The 14726-nt window shown below is 39.7% G+C and overlaps 1 protein-coding gene across 1 annotated transcript in view; it reads left to right on the top strand.

The window, feature by feature from the left end:
- EIF3A (eukaryotic translation initiation factor 3 subunit A) overlaps positions 1 to 14385 on the top strand; it is a 35914-nt gene extending 21529 nt beyond the window's left edge. Inside the window, exons 14-22 of the mRNA XM_047826142.1 lie at positions 16 to 129; positions 1388 to 1510; positions 2019 to 2172; positions 2740 to 2924; positions 6411 to 6499; positions 7332 to 7993; positions 11149 to 11362; positions 12099 to 12280; positions 13159 to 14385. Coding sequence (XP_047682098.1) covers positions 16 to 129; positions 1388 to 1510; positions 2019 to 2172; positions 2740 to 2924; positions 6411 to 6499; positions 7332 to 7993; positions 11149 to 11362; positions 12099 to 12280; positions 13159 to 13388 — 1953 coding nt within the window. The 3' untranslated portion in view covers positions 13389 to 14385. The remainder of the gene's footprint in view (positions 1 to 15; positions 130 to 1387; positions 1511 to 2018; positions 2173 to 2739; positions 2925 to 6410; positions 6500 to 7331; positions 7994 to 11148; positions 11363 to 12098; positions 12281 to 13158) is intronic.
- Positions 14386 to 14726: the final 341 nt, after the last annotated feature.

The following is a 14726-nucleotide window of genomic DNA, read 5'->3' as shown; positions in this document are numbered from 1 at the left end:
TTTCATGTCATTCAGATTGATTATTTCGAACGAGCTAAACGCTTGGAGGAAATCCCTTTGATAAAGAGCGCGTATGAAGAACAGAGGATTAAAGACATGGATCTGTGGGAACAGCAAGAAGAAGAAAGAGTAAGATTTACATTGGACTAAATCTTACTAACACTTTTAGACTGTAAGCTATAATTAAATCCTCTGCCAGTAATGGGGCCACGGTTTCAGAACTGATCATTCTGTGCTCTTTTGCGAGGAATGGTGGCACTTCAATGGCTGAATACAGACAGACTGGTGGGCAGATAGATGTTTTTACAACAGGTTAAAAAATGAAACTTGTAGTAACGCAAAAGACAGGTGAAAAGTTCACTTAAAAAAGAGCTTTATGAGGATATAACTCACATGCCACACAATTCACCCGTTTAAACTGTAATTGATGGGTTTTAGTACATTTACAGAATTGCACAGCCATTAAACTTTACCCCAAAAGAAACTCCACGCCTATTAGCAGTCCCTCCCCATTTTCTCCACACCACTTTGGCCTTATGCAACCACCAGTGCCCTGTCTGTCTCTAGATTTGCTTATTGTTTAGATATTTTATATAAATGGAATCATACAGTACATGGCCTTTGGGGACTAGACTGTCCCTTCTGTATTTATCTAATGGTACAAGAGCAAGGCTTTCAAATGCTCGTGATTAAATTGTGATTAAAAACTAGTGGCCCTGTTCTAGTTTAAAAAAAAAAGTAAATACAGACAGACAACAAACCTGTGGGGACTTGCAGTGTGGAGAATGCAGCCTCTTGGTTCCACTGGAGTGTTGCCATTCTTTGCTTCGTTTGCCAGTTCCTCCCATTCTTTCAGAAGTTCGAATTTTTGTGATAATGTGTAAAATCAGAGAAAACAGAGTGCAGACCAGATAAAATATTTGAGGTGATTTGTTGTAGTCTCTGCCCTGAAGCCTTCCATTTCCCTTTGGAGTACAGAGAGAAAAGTCTTCTTAAATCATTAGTGCACTCTGCCTGAACCTCCACAGTTTTCTTTAAGGGAGAAAATATCTTTCATAATTAGATCGTAGTGCTTATTACCATGAGGTGTTTACTTTTTGTTTTATTGTATACATTGTAGTTTTTCCTTTATAAAAATTTTCAGTACCATGGGCCTAAATAAGAATTTCTTACAGATGCCTCAGGACTCTTTTACCCGTCTCCTGTCCCTGATTTCCGCCTAGGGACACATGGGCATAGATATAGTAACCCTTCCATTTTTATAGCAAGATAGAAGGGGCAGAAGATCTGCTTGTCATTCTTTGAGAATATCTGTCAGGAATTGAGAGTAAATTACTAATCAGAAAGTGAATGCTTTGAAATTTAACTTCATGTTATGTATTTGCAGATTACTACCATGCAACTAGAACGTGAAAAGGCTCTCGAACATAAGAATCGAATGTCACGAATGCTTGAAGACAGAGATTTATTTGTAATGCGACTCAAGGCCGCACGACAGTCTGTTTATGAGGTGAAGTTACTGGTTTCAGGGAAACATTTATTCATGAGCTTTTTTGTTTTGCCTTAAGGTTCTTCTTTAATGCAGTGGTACGTTGTGTCCTGAGCCAATGTTTTGTAATAATCATTTAAATAACATTTTAATAGAAACGTTCTTGAAAATATTTCATAGGTTATTAAGCAGTCAGCCATCACTATAAACAAATTTTCTGAAGGTGCAAGTGGACTGCATTATATTTGCTTTGGATGTAAGTTTTGTTTACTGTTGGATTTAGAAAGGAAATAATAGATCAAAGTGTCCTGCTCTTAAATTCTAATTTAATTATTTGATTTGGTTTGTATAAAAACAAACCCACTGGTGTAGGAAAAAATAACTGGCCACAACACGTCACAAAAACCGGTCATTGGGAAATGTGTGCGCATAGGGTTTCAAGAAACTTGCGGTGCTTTTGTAAACTTCAAATTTAGCTGGTTTGTAGGGCTTCAAAAGATTGGATTTTTATTGTCCATTCTATTAATAGGAAAAACTTAAACAATTTGAGGAGAGATTAGCAGAAGAAAGGCATAATCGGTTGGAAGAGCGCAAAAGGCAGCGTAAAGAAGAACGCAGAATAACCTACCATAGAGAGAAAGAAGAGGAGGAGCAAAGGAGGGCAGAAGAACAGATGCTGAAAGGTATCGCTAGACCAAGGTTGGAGGGTGTGTGAGGCAAGGTTGATAGTCTGCCTTATAGTAATCTTACTTAGAAAATACAGGAATGAGGAACCAGGATCAGTGGCTTCTTAATTGCAGTTAACTTAAGCTAACTTTTAGTTGTCTGAAGTTTGTTTTAGGTGAGGATGTTCTGTCCTCTTCTAGCTTATTGCCACATCTTTTGTTTTTGTTTTTTTTTTTTAATTAATACCATTCTTTAATTTTTAATTTTTATCACTCAAGTTTATGTAGCACTGACATGTATTAAGGAGCACATACTACATGGAGTCTGTCAGATGGTCCTTTCTCTGGAATCCCAAGATGCTCAGGAGTTGGGGAGGCATTCGAGTATCTTGTCGTTACAAAAGTGTCGAGTGGCATCATACTTGTTTTCTTGAATATCTTCTGCCCCTTAGCTCATTGTAAAATACACACAATTTTTTAAAAAGAATTTTCCTTCTACCTTACGCTGCCTGCTGAATACCAGCAAAGTAGACCTAGTTCTAGGGCAAAGACTTGGCACACTTAATAACCTAACCCGTTATCTAGAGCGTGAAGAGAGAGAGCGTGCTGAACGGGCAAAACGTGAGGAAGAGCTACGAGAATATCAGGAGCGGGTCAAGAAATTAGAAGAAGTGGAAAGGAAAAAACGCCAAAGAGAGCTGGAAATTGAAGAAAGGGAACGACGTAGAGAGGAAGAGAGAAGACTTGGTGACGATCCACTTTCTAGAAAGGTGAGTGTAGAAGTTAACTCTGTTTTTATGTGCTGTGCTTATCACCCGGTTGTCTTGCATGGTCCACGTGCCTCAGTGCACATATCAGTGTCTCAGCTTCATGTTTTATTTATTTTTTTAATGTTTATTTATTTTGAGAGAGCAAGCGATCAGGGAAGGAGCAGAGAGAAAGAGAGAAAATCCCAAGTGGGCTCTGTGCTGACAGCCCAGAGCCTGATGTGTGGTTTGAACCCATGAACTGTGAGGTCATGACCTGAGCCAGAACCAAGAGGTAGACGCTCAGCTGACTGAGCGACCCAAGCGCCCCACAATCTGCATTTTAACAATATTTCCAAGTGATTCAAATGCCGCCCTAAATATTTTTAATATGCGCTCACGTCCAAAACTGACTTTTATTCCCCCTCTAGTTTGTGTCTCTAATCCCTGCTCCTGATTGGTTGCACCGTTACCCATTTAATCTTAAGAGTTTTGAATCTACCCCCTCTCCTTTCTGTTCTACGTTCCTGGCTTAATTTAGAATCTTCCTTTGTCTGTATTATTTTACTGGTCTCCTTACTGTTCCCTCTGATTATAGTCTCCCCCCAGCTTCAGACCTTCCTCTACATTGTGGCCATTTTTTTCATGATGTATATTTGATCATTTTACCTGCTCTTGGGTTTCAAACTTTGATTGGTACTCATTACTTAGAACCAAAGGTAAAACCTGCCTTAGCAGTCAAGGCCTTTCTTGTTTCCTGCTTTTTCCAGTAGCTTTGTCTGTCACCATTTTCTTCTTAGTCATCTATACTCTAACCGTTTCTGAGCTCGTTTTATGCCTTATGGTTCTTTGACATCTGTCTGCATTCTCTTTGTTTCCCCTTGGATGTGCCAGTGCTCCCTCTTAAACAAGATACAGCTTTGTTTCTATGTTCAGACTTGAGGAGCTGGAGGATTTCTTGCCTGCTGCCTGTCTCCATTCCTTCCTCCGTGCCATACCTTGTGTCAGTTTTCTTGGATGACCTGCTGTTCTTTGATTTCCGTTTAAAATGTATATGGATAGATTTTTGGTTTTGTTACTCCTGTTACTAATTTTTATTTTTACTTCCTTGTTACTAGTGAATGTGGCCTATACGATTCCTAATTTTGTGTTCTAAAACATGATGTGTTACGCATATTCTTTTTCTATTGGGCACAAAGTTGTATGTGTATATGGAATCAGAAATGTTACTTATTTTAATTTGCTACATTCTGTTAACTTACGGGAGCTTCATCTTCTGAAGAAAGGGAGGTGACTTACTTGGCTGTGATGATGGATTCCTGAGTTGCTTTTTTTTGTTTTAGTTTTCGCAAATCTGTCCATTTTCAGTCTTTTGTTTCTGTTTTGTGCCTCCCCCTCCCTACCGTCCCTTTCAGTTAGAGTCTTTAATTTATTTACATTTAACATAGTAATTATTATATTTTTTTACTTGCTTCCATGTTCCTGCCACTGCTTTCTTCAAGCCAAATTTAAGAACTTTTCTCAGTACACTTTTGCTGTCTCTAGTCTCTTAGTGATTATCACCGTTTTTTTAAATTTATCTCAACTTCACAGTCTGTAAATTTTGGGAACTCTGTCTTCTCAGAACAAAAAAATTCTGAGCATCCTTTACTTTTATTTGTTCTATTGCAGTAAGTTGAATATTTTTACATCCAGCTCACTAAAACATGTTAATGTATTTAGGACTTTCTTAACACTTTTCCAACAAGATTGGTAAACATGATTTAGTTTCAAATATGTTTACACTTACCACTTTTTCTCTTTTGCAGATAACATTTTTTTTGGTCTTGTTTTGTATATCTTTTCAATTTTTTTTTCCAGGCTGTCTTTGTATATATCTCCAAAGAGGTTTCTCTTTTTTGTTTCCTCCCCTCAAAGTTGAAAAATGGTGTAGTGGTTTGGTCAGTTCGAATCCTCCCTCAGAAGTTTCACGACTGCTCAGTATCCCAGTACACAGTGAAGGGAGGAGATCGTGAGAATAGTCTTGGTCTTGCTACTTCTGTAGATACTCTGTATTATTCCTTGGGAATTTCAGAATATTCTGTCCTTGGAGTAAAAGGAGCATGAAGATTTTCCTGAGACTTTGTCCAGTCACCTAAGTACATAGCCTTTATTATTCACCCATTTTGGCACTTGTGCCTTTTGTAGTCAGAGGATGCAATTTATTTACCTTAGAGAAGATTATATTTCCTTAATCTAGGGAAAGCTTTTTCTCTTGTCTTTATTTGCCTTTCAGAGCCCTATTGTTTTCTTTTAATGTTTCCCTTTTTAAAAAAAAATCTCTTTGTCCTTTTGAAACTGGTTCTCTGAGATTCCCGTTCAGTTTATATGTTTATTAGTGGGGCCTGTTCTGTTTGATATATGAACTGAGTTAAAAATTTTTGGTAATCATGTTGCCTTTTGGAATTCTTTTTGTTTGTTTAATGGCTATCATAGCCATCCTTGAAAATCTTCTTTGAGGGTCTAGTTGTGTGAAAACCTCTAATAACTTGAATTCTTTGCTGAGTTTACTTTCTAGGGCGAGTATGAAGGGTGGGAGAAACTTGGTTTTCTGGGTGTTGACATTCCCTGCATTGTAGTGACCTTAAGTTTTATGGACAGTTGAGCTCCTCTTTTCTCCCACGGTGTCCACTTGGGAAAGTCTCTTAGAATAACCTCCACCTTAAGAGTCCAGAGTCCATTGCGATGGCAGGTGACTTACCATCTCTGCCTCTTCTTCCCTTCAGTTTCTTATGTTAATTGTTATTGGAGGTTTTATTACCAAAACACTTCTTAAAATTTAAATAAAGATCCTCTTATACACCACCTACTTGGAATTGTTAGCTTTGTTAGATTTTTACCTTACTCTTCCCACCCTTGCCGCAGATCTTGTTTTGTATTTTCCAGAGTATTCTTAATTGCTGACTGTGGCCTTAGGTTATGTTTGTAGGAGCCATCAAACTGTGTCAGAGCTGTATGGGATTAAAATTGTGTGCTTTTGCTCTCTACAGAGGTTGTACCACATTTACATTTCCACTGTAAGCGTATTTATCTCCCTATACTCTTTTCCATAATTTTTAATGACAACATAGTACTTGGAAGAGGGAAATACTGTTAATAGAAACATCCCTCATTTGACATTTCATTTGTTCCATTTTAGGAGGTCCTGTGCAATGTACGTTTGGGGCACCGAGCTTTTTTCACGTAATCTCAGGAGGGAATTTTGAGGATCAAAGGATATCTGCAGATATTTGAATAATTCCAGGGGTTGGGTGAGAGATTGCTCTCAAGGTGGTATTTTGTTGATTTATAAAGCCAGTCACACCAGTTTCACTGTACTACCACTCTGACTTTGGGTTAAAACAAACCATTTTAAAACTTGTTTATATTTAAGGACTTAAGGTTAATATAAGTGCAAAAACATTTGGTAATACTAGTAGTTGTAATAAGTGTTGCCAACGTAGTGCCTCACATTAACTTTGGTGAATGTAGGACTCTCGTTGGGGAGATAGAGATTCAGAAGGCACATGGAGAAAAGGACCTGAAGTAGATTCCGAGTGGAGAAGAGGCCCACCAGAGAAGTAAGTAGAGTCAAGGAAAATAGTACCAATTAGACAGAGGTCCTGTTAATGCCTCATTAGCAGTTTTCCAGTTGGGTTTATTTTATAGAGGTGGGGAAAGGAGAACTATGAAGAATTGTATGCATGTCTGCTACCAAAATGTTTTTATAGTTTACTTCAACGGTGCTATAATTATGGACTTCTAGATATTTTGAGAAATAAATGCTTCAGGGTTTTTGTTCCCTAATGGAATAATACTGAGATTACAGCAAGAATGAATAGTTCTAGAACGTATTTTCCTTTTATTTTTTTGCTTATGATTATTATGATTATTATTTTGAGAGAGTGAGGCAGGGAGAGAGGGAGAGGGAGGGAGAGAATCTTAAGTAGGCCCCATGCATGGCGCAGAGCCCGGCACAGGGATTAATCTTACAACCATGAGACAGTGACCTGAGCTGAAATCCGGTCATGATTACCCACTAAGCCACCCAGGTGCCCCTTCCTTTAAATTTAAGTGGATTGAACCATCCTTCAAAAATGACTGCTCGTGATAAGATGGCTGGTCATAAGTGCTATACAGAAATTAAGTTTTGAAAGCTCATAGTAATGGATGCCAGGATGCTTCTGGTAAAGTGCAGGTAGATACCTTTAATTGTCTACCTGTTTGTTTATTTGTTGATGTAAGATTTTATATTTTGTGTTATTTTTTTATTAGGAGCACATATTCTTTCAGGACTAGGAATAATGAATTTAGGCTGAAGTGGTTTTTAGAAGTGAATGAAATAATTCCCAAAAGGATCATTTGCTCTTAAGAAAATGGACTCTTAAAGATGTTTGGCTTGTTGCTCTGTAGGGAGTGGAGACGTGGAGAGGGGCGGGATGAGGAGAGGCCTCATAGAAGAGAGGATGATCGGCCAAGGCGACTGGGGGATGAGGAAGAGAGAGAGTCTTCTCTCCGAGCAGATGATGATCGCATTCCCCGGCGTGGCATGGATGAGGACAGAGGTCCCAGACGTGGCCTTGATGAAGACCGGTTCTCTCGCCGGGGGGCAGATGATGACCGGCCTTCCTGGCGTAGTGCAGATGATGACAGGCCTCCCAGGCGAATTGGCGATGAAGACAGGGGAAGCTGGCGTCATGCGGATGATGACAGACCACCTAGACGGGGACTGGATGAGGACAGAGGAAGCTGGCGAACAGCTGATGAGGACAGAGGACCAAGACGTGGGATGGATGAGGACCGGGGGCCACGGCGAGGAGGTGCAGATGACGAGCGGTCTTCCTGGCGTAATGCTGACGACGATCGGGGTCCCAGGCGTGGCATGGATGATGACCGGGGCCCGAGGCGTGGGTTGGATGATGATCGAGGACCTTGGAGGAATGCTGATGATGACAGAATTTCCAGACGTGGTGCAGATGATGACCGGGGGCCTTGGAGAAACACAGATGATGATCGGATTCCCAGAAGGGGCGAGGACTCAAGGCCTGGTCCCTGGAGACCATTTGTCAAGCCAGGTAAAATTCTGGTATTCAGAAAACCAGCTTAGATGCTTTATAGACTCTGCTTGATGTGTTTTACAAATGGAAAGTGTAATCTTGCATATGCTAATCACTATTCTGTAGTGTTTCAAACAGGGACATTTCAAATGACTGTATTTCAGTATCTAAATAAAAAGTTATTTTTTAGCTAAAAAATGAAATTTTAATGTATAGATAACAACGATTAGGCTATATTGTTATTAGTTTCTGGATAAATTGGTCTTTTATTTTCCCTTAGGTGTTTGTGCAGTGACTTTTATCTCAGGAGCTTGGCTTTGATATCCCACACACCAGAACAAGTTGAATAACCTTACCCCTTTTTCTGCTTAAGCGATTCGTGCTTTTTTCCCCCCTCTGCCTGCTGACTGCTTCTTTGAGGGCTCTTGTCCCATCCCTGTCCCTTAAGTATTGGTGTTTCTCAGGTTCTGTCCTACACCAGCCTTCTTGTGTAAATAATGAAAAAGTGTACTAAGTATTTGCAGTCTTGCCTACCATGGGGTTAGGCTTACGGGAAGAGCTGTTCCTTACTTTCTCAGTCTTGGGCCTGCTCATGTTTTCATACTTTTTTGTTCTTGAGCAGTTGTACATAATCTGTGACTTCTGTTACCATCTTCTCCAGGTGACTTCTTTCCTTACCTTCAGACCCATGTTACCAGCCTCATGCTGCACACCATACAGTTCTACCTAGAAATGTCTCTGACGTGTCGCCTTTAGCCTGTTGAAACTGAATTCACACCCACAGGCTTCTCATCAGGGCCACCGCCATCTGTCGGATTTTATAACCTAGAGGTCTGGGAGCTGTCCTTTGCCCTCTTTCATCCTTTATGATAAGTCTTTTCATTTAGTTCAGTTCTGTTTCCTTATGTTCCTTAAATCCACACACTTCTCTGTTCCCCTACAAGTGCTTAGGTCTGGGCCGCTATCATGCTTTCCTTGAACTCTTGCTGCTCCTGGTCCCCGCAGGCTCTCCCACTCCCGACTCGGAGCAGTAACCGGAGGCAGCCGTCCTAAATGCACATTTCAGTGAGCAGCTTCCTTTCCTTTGCCCTTGGTGTTTCTGTCTCTTCTGGGCTCCATTCCTTCCACTGTCTGGCTGTGTGACATTTCTGTGCCTTGTGTAAAACAGGGATAACGGTGTGGTAGGTTCTCGTTAATTATCGATAGACGTTTTATAGTCACTGTGAATACTGAATCATTGCTCTGAAGGAAAATACCAGATTAGGTTCCGTTAAGCCCTCTGCTCACAACATTTCTGTCAACCAATGAACGCAGAACCTTCTTTTGTGCATTTCTGTTTTAACATGTTAATTGACTCATTAACATTGAACTCGTGGCCAGCAGCACTGTATCTCCTCAATGAAGCTTATCTAAAATGGTATTTTTTTCTGTAAGGCGCATCCATCGCCTTCTTGTGCTTGGGACACGAGACAGCACTGCAGCACAGTGCTTGAGGGCCATTTTAAACCGTGAAATCACCAATAAAACACAAAAACACAAAGATGTGTTGCTAAATTTAAGACCAGCAAAAGGATACTTGTTTTAAAGTATGAGAGCTGGGGCGCCTGGGTGGCTCAGTCAGTTAAGCGTCTGACTTTGGCTCAGGTCATGATCTCGCGGTTTGTGAGTTCAAGCCCCGCGTCGGGTTCTGTGCTGACAGCTGGAGCCTGGAGCCTTGGATCCTGCTTCAGATTCTGTGTCTCCCTCTCTCTCTGCTCCTCCCCCACTTGTGCTCTGTCTCTATCGAAAATAAATAAAATGTAAAAAAAATTAAAAAAAGTATGAGTGCTGCAGCAAGAAAACAGGGCCGTTGCCTTGTTCACCCTCCACTGTGAATGGGCTCTTCCGGCGACTCAGATACCATTCTGCACGTGTCTGCGAGGGACTATAAAAGTGCTTGAGTATTAATTTTAGCAACTTACAAATTTTAGCAAGTATGTAAAGTGGCAGGTATGGGATTTACTTATCTCAAAGCTATGGAAAGGATTAAATGAGTTAATATACACAGAAGGTTTAGAATAGTGCTGTGGCACGTTGTAATAGAAATGTTAGCAACAATAATAGTCCTGCAAGGGTAATAGATTTTCATGTAAATCTGCTCCCTTTGGCCTCTTTGTGCAAATATATTACATTCCTAGGTTTGGGCATCCCAGCGTTAAGTGTGAGGTGATGGATAGGGTGGGGTCAAAGGATTGATCTTTCTTTGTTCCGTGATTGCATGGGTGGTAAATGGTGGAGGGCAAGAATATGAAAAGAAAGTTTTTAGTTACAAAGGTTTTGAAAATGTTGCAACATGTGAATGAAATTACAGTTGGGGCTCCATCTCAGATCTGTTTCCTAATCCTCCACTTTTTAAGTTTTTTTGCTTAAAATGAGTTGTCTATTTACCATCAGAACAGATTTTTATAGCCATGATCTCAGCATATGAAACAACCCAGGCTATATAAATTTCCCTTATCTTACATGTTCCTCCTTGTGTGTTAGAAAAACAATAATAGGTAGCTGTAAATACAAGCTGGTGATTCTGTAAAATGATATAAGTAGCATTTGTTTTTTAAAAAAATTTATTTTTATTTTTTTTTCATTTATTTATTTTTGATAGAGACAGAGCACAAGTGGGGGAGGGGCAGAGAGAAAAGGAGACCCAGAAGCTGAATCAGGCTCCAGTCTCGGAGCTGTCAGCACAGAGCCCGGCACGGGACTTGAACCCACGAACCGCGAGATCATGACCTGAGCCGAAGTCGGACGCTTAACCAACCGAGCCACTCAGGCGCCCCTAGTTCTTTTTAAAAATAAGATTGTATTGTATTTTTTTTTATTGTTTATTTTTGAGAGAGTGAGAGCGAATTGGGGAGGGTCAGAGAGAGAGGGAGACAGAATCTGAAAAGTAGGCTCCTCACTGTCAGCACAAAGCCTGATGTGGGGCTCAAACCCACAAACCATGAAATCATGACCTGAGCCGAAGTCAGGTGCTCAACTGACTGAGCCACCCAGGCATCCCTGGAGTGTCTTAAATTAACATACATAATGGTGATATTAATGTCAACATAAAGATGTGTAGTCATAGTTACCAACTTGGGTTTCTGGAGTATTAAAAAAAATCTTATTTCTTAAAAAAAAAAAAAAACCAACAGGTGGATGGAGAGAGAAAGAAAAGGCCAGAGAAGAGAGTTGGGGTCCACCTCGAGAATCAAGACCATCAGAAGAACGTGAATGGGATAGAGAAAAAGAAAGAGAGCGAGATAACCAAGATCGTGATGAAAATGACAAGGACCCAGAGAAAGAAAGAGAGCGAGAAAGGGACAGAGAGCGAGAGGGGGATCGAGAAGACCGCTTCAGACGGCCAAGGTTTGATGCTCTGATTGGGACTCTTTGTGGAATTACAGCTGGGATTCTCCTAAATACCCTTGGGTGTTTTCCCAGATCACGTTGCGAAATGGTGTGCTGCATCCCTCAACCGATGTCCCTTTTTAACAAAGTTGAGGAAGTGAGGCTGACACCGTGTAGCTTTCTGTAGGTTTTGTAATGATTTAGTAAGGAAGCCAGACCAGGTATCTTTACCCATCTGTTGCCTATCCTCTGTGGTTTAAATTCTTCAGTTATATAGTCCTTAAACTAGTAAAAGCTCCTTTTACTTTTATTAGCGGTAGCGGTTCTAGCTTGCTTCTTCTGGCCAAATTGGCTTTGTGCTGATGAATCTAAACCAGCACTCTTTATAATACAGTTTTCTGCAAGGATGAAATTGTCTTGGATCTGTAATATCCAGTATGGTAGCTATTTGAATACTATTTGGCTATTGAACATTTGGAACGTGGTAGTGCTATTGACAGAAGGTCTGACTTTGTTTCAGTTAATTTATGTTTAAGTAGCTACATACAGGTTGTGGCTGTTAGGTTGGAAAGCACAGATCCAGATAATCTCATTTGACCTCTACACCTGAGGCATCAGGTTGAGATCAAGTTATTAATCTAAACTTCATCCCTGTTAGGTTTGTAAACTCTCTCAGCACCAACTCGTAAATGATCTGTTCACATACGCTATCATGTAGTTTAACAACAGAATTTAACATTTTGAATGGCTACAGGGATGAAGGTGGCTGGAGAAGAGGACCAGCGGAGGAATCTTCGAGCTGGAGAGATTCAGCTCGCCGAGATGATAGGGATCGGGATGACCGTCGTCGGGAGAGAGATGATCGCCGTGACCTAAGAGAAAGGCGAGATGACAGAGACCGAAGAGGACCTCCTCTCAGATCAGAACGTGAAGAAGGTATGGATGGCCTGCATGTTGCTGGACTATCAGAAATCCATAATTTCTGGGGAAGTTTTGAGTTTTATTTAATTATCTCACATACTCATGTAAGCATCAAAAATAAGATCATGAATATTCAGTTTAAATCTATAGTTTTCGTAATCTTCGTCACTCTGTGAAGTTAGCTCATTTCTAAATTCAAAGTATATCAGTAGGCTAATTACGTTGGATAGTAGTGATACATATTGCTTTGAAAGCTTATTTTATGTAACCAGGAAATAGTGTATTTGTTCTTTAAAAGTAAGATCTTGGTAGATAAGCACAAACTGTAAAACATTGTTTCTCTGAAATTGTGACTATTGAAACTTTAGCTTAAAAAAAAAAACAAACAAACCCGTGCTGGGGGTGCCTGGGTGGCTCAGTCGGTTAAGCGTCCGACTTCAGCTCGGGTCATGATCTCATGGTCTGTGAGTTCAAGCCCCGCGTCGGGCTCTGTGCTGACTGCTCAGAGCCTGGAGTCTGCTTCGGATTCTGTGTCTCCCTCTCTCTCTGCTCCTCCCCTGACTCATGCTCTGTCTCTCTCTGTGTCTCAAAAATAAATGCAAAAAAAAAAAAAAAACAACAACAAACAAACAACTATGCTTAATGGCTACTTTGCTGTTCGATTTTAATAAGAGCCAAGAATTTTTTTTAATTTTAAATTTTCATTTAGATTTTTGTCACCTTGTCTTAAATTACTAAATTTATTTTATTATTTTTTTTATGGGGGTTCTGCATTGTTACCTTTAGTACAGGATTTCTGAGTAATTGGAAACATTCTTTTTGCTAAAGTTCTGTTTAGTCTGAGCCAATACAGTACAGCACTAACTTACTCTCTTTTTCTGTTAAACTTTTAGTAAGTTCTTGGAGACGTGCTGATGACAGGAAAGATGAGCGGGCAGAAGAGCGGGAAGCCCCTCGTCGTGTTCCTCCCCCAGCTCTTTCAAGAGACCGGGAAAGAGACCGAGAAAGGGAGAGAGAAGGTGAAAAAGAGAAGTCCTCTTGGAGAGCTGAGAAAGATCGGGAGTCTCTTCGTCGCACCAAAAATGAGACTGATGAAGATGGATGGACCACGGTACGACGTTAAATCTCAAGATAATGGATTCAAACTCATGTCTCACATAGGTTTGATCCCATTCAAGGATTATTATACTTGTGCGTCAACCAGTCTAAATTGGATTCTTTAATGTTGTTTCACCATAACACAAAAAGCATGAACTTGTATTAATCCTCTATAATAGATTGATCATGCACCGTACCCACAGGAGGTTGGACGACGAGGCCATTTTCTGGAATTTGAGGTGTTGCATTATTTCATCAATCATTTGTTTACAAAAGAGAAAAACTAAAAAATAAATTAAAATGTGAACCCTTCAGGTATGGAGTAACACCTGTATCTTGGTATAGAACTGATTTTTTTTTTTTTTTTTTTGAAATACCATATTCATTTGGAATGAGGTAAGGTTCTGTTATAGAAAATGTATTTGAAGACTCTTCAGAGCAGGGGCTGAAACAATTTCCACACCATTAGTGGTTGAGACATACCTCTAGATACTTTGAGGTATTTACTATATTAACTACATTTAGAAAGTTTTTAGGTTCACTATAAGTGCAGTAAACATTACAAACATTGGATACAGTGGGATTTTCTGTAGGTTTTACTTGAGAGGTGAGTATAAAGCAATTTGCAGTCATGATCGTAATGACAAGAATACTGCTCAAGTGTGAATCCGAAACAGTTACAGCTTTTAAATTTTAAAGCATTTGGTAAACTGTTGCTGAGTTTTTTCTGTTGCCAATAGCAAACTGCTTTTCCATTAATGGAGAATTCATGCCTTTCAAGCATTTTAAATATGACAATATTTATAAATGTGTGGTTTGGAGGAATTGTTTAAATTCTTTTTCCTAATTTCCTTTCTCTTCAGGATAGATTCTTTGAACAAGTAATTTGTAGTAATGACTGTGTTGACTTCAATTTTGGAGTGTTGTAGCTATGTTAAAGATTAACTATTTGGTCTTATTGAAGCCAACACAGAACTTGCTGCTGTGTTTTTTCTTCAATGATAAATAAAATACTTACAGAATTTGTTTTAGTGTTGATTTGTAGTTACAGTCAAAGTGTTTTATTTATTATGATGAGTTTACATATCCAGTTGAGTGTGGTTTTGAGTTTTTTGGGCCATTAAATGTCTCAGTATGTAGGATCAAAGAAAATAACCCAAATATAACAGAGCAGATGTGGCTACTATGTTTCCTTCCATAATTAAGGATCCCCTTAGTTTCCTTGTAATGCCATCCTCTCTGTGAGTTTATATATATGGGGGGTGGGTGGGTGAGTGGTTTACTGTTTCAGGTATTCTCCTCAAATTAGAAACATCATAGTTTCAGAGAGTGTTAGTTGCAGATTGATAGTGGCTACAGACAT

This window comes from Prionailurus viverrinus, chromosome D2, assembly GCF_022837055.1.
Source record: "Prionailurus viverrinus isolate Anna chromosome D2, UM_Priviv_1.0, whole genome shotgun sequence".
In the NCBI taxonomy this organism is placed as follows: Eukaryota; Metazoa; Chordata; class Mammalia; order Carnivora; family Felidae; genus Prionailurus; species Prionailurus viverrinus.
Note: the sequence above shows the minus strand (reverse complement) of the source record. Positions and strands in the feature narration are given on the sequence as shown.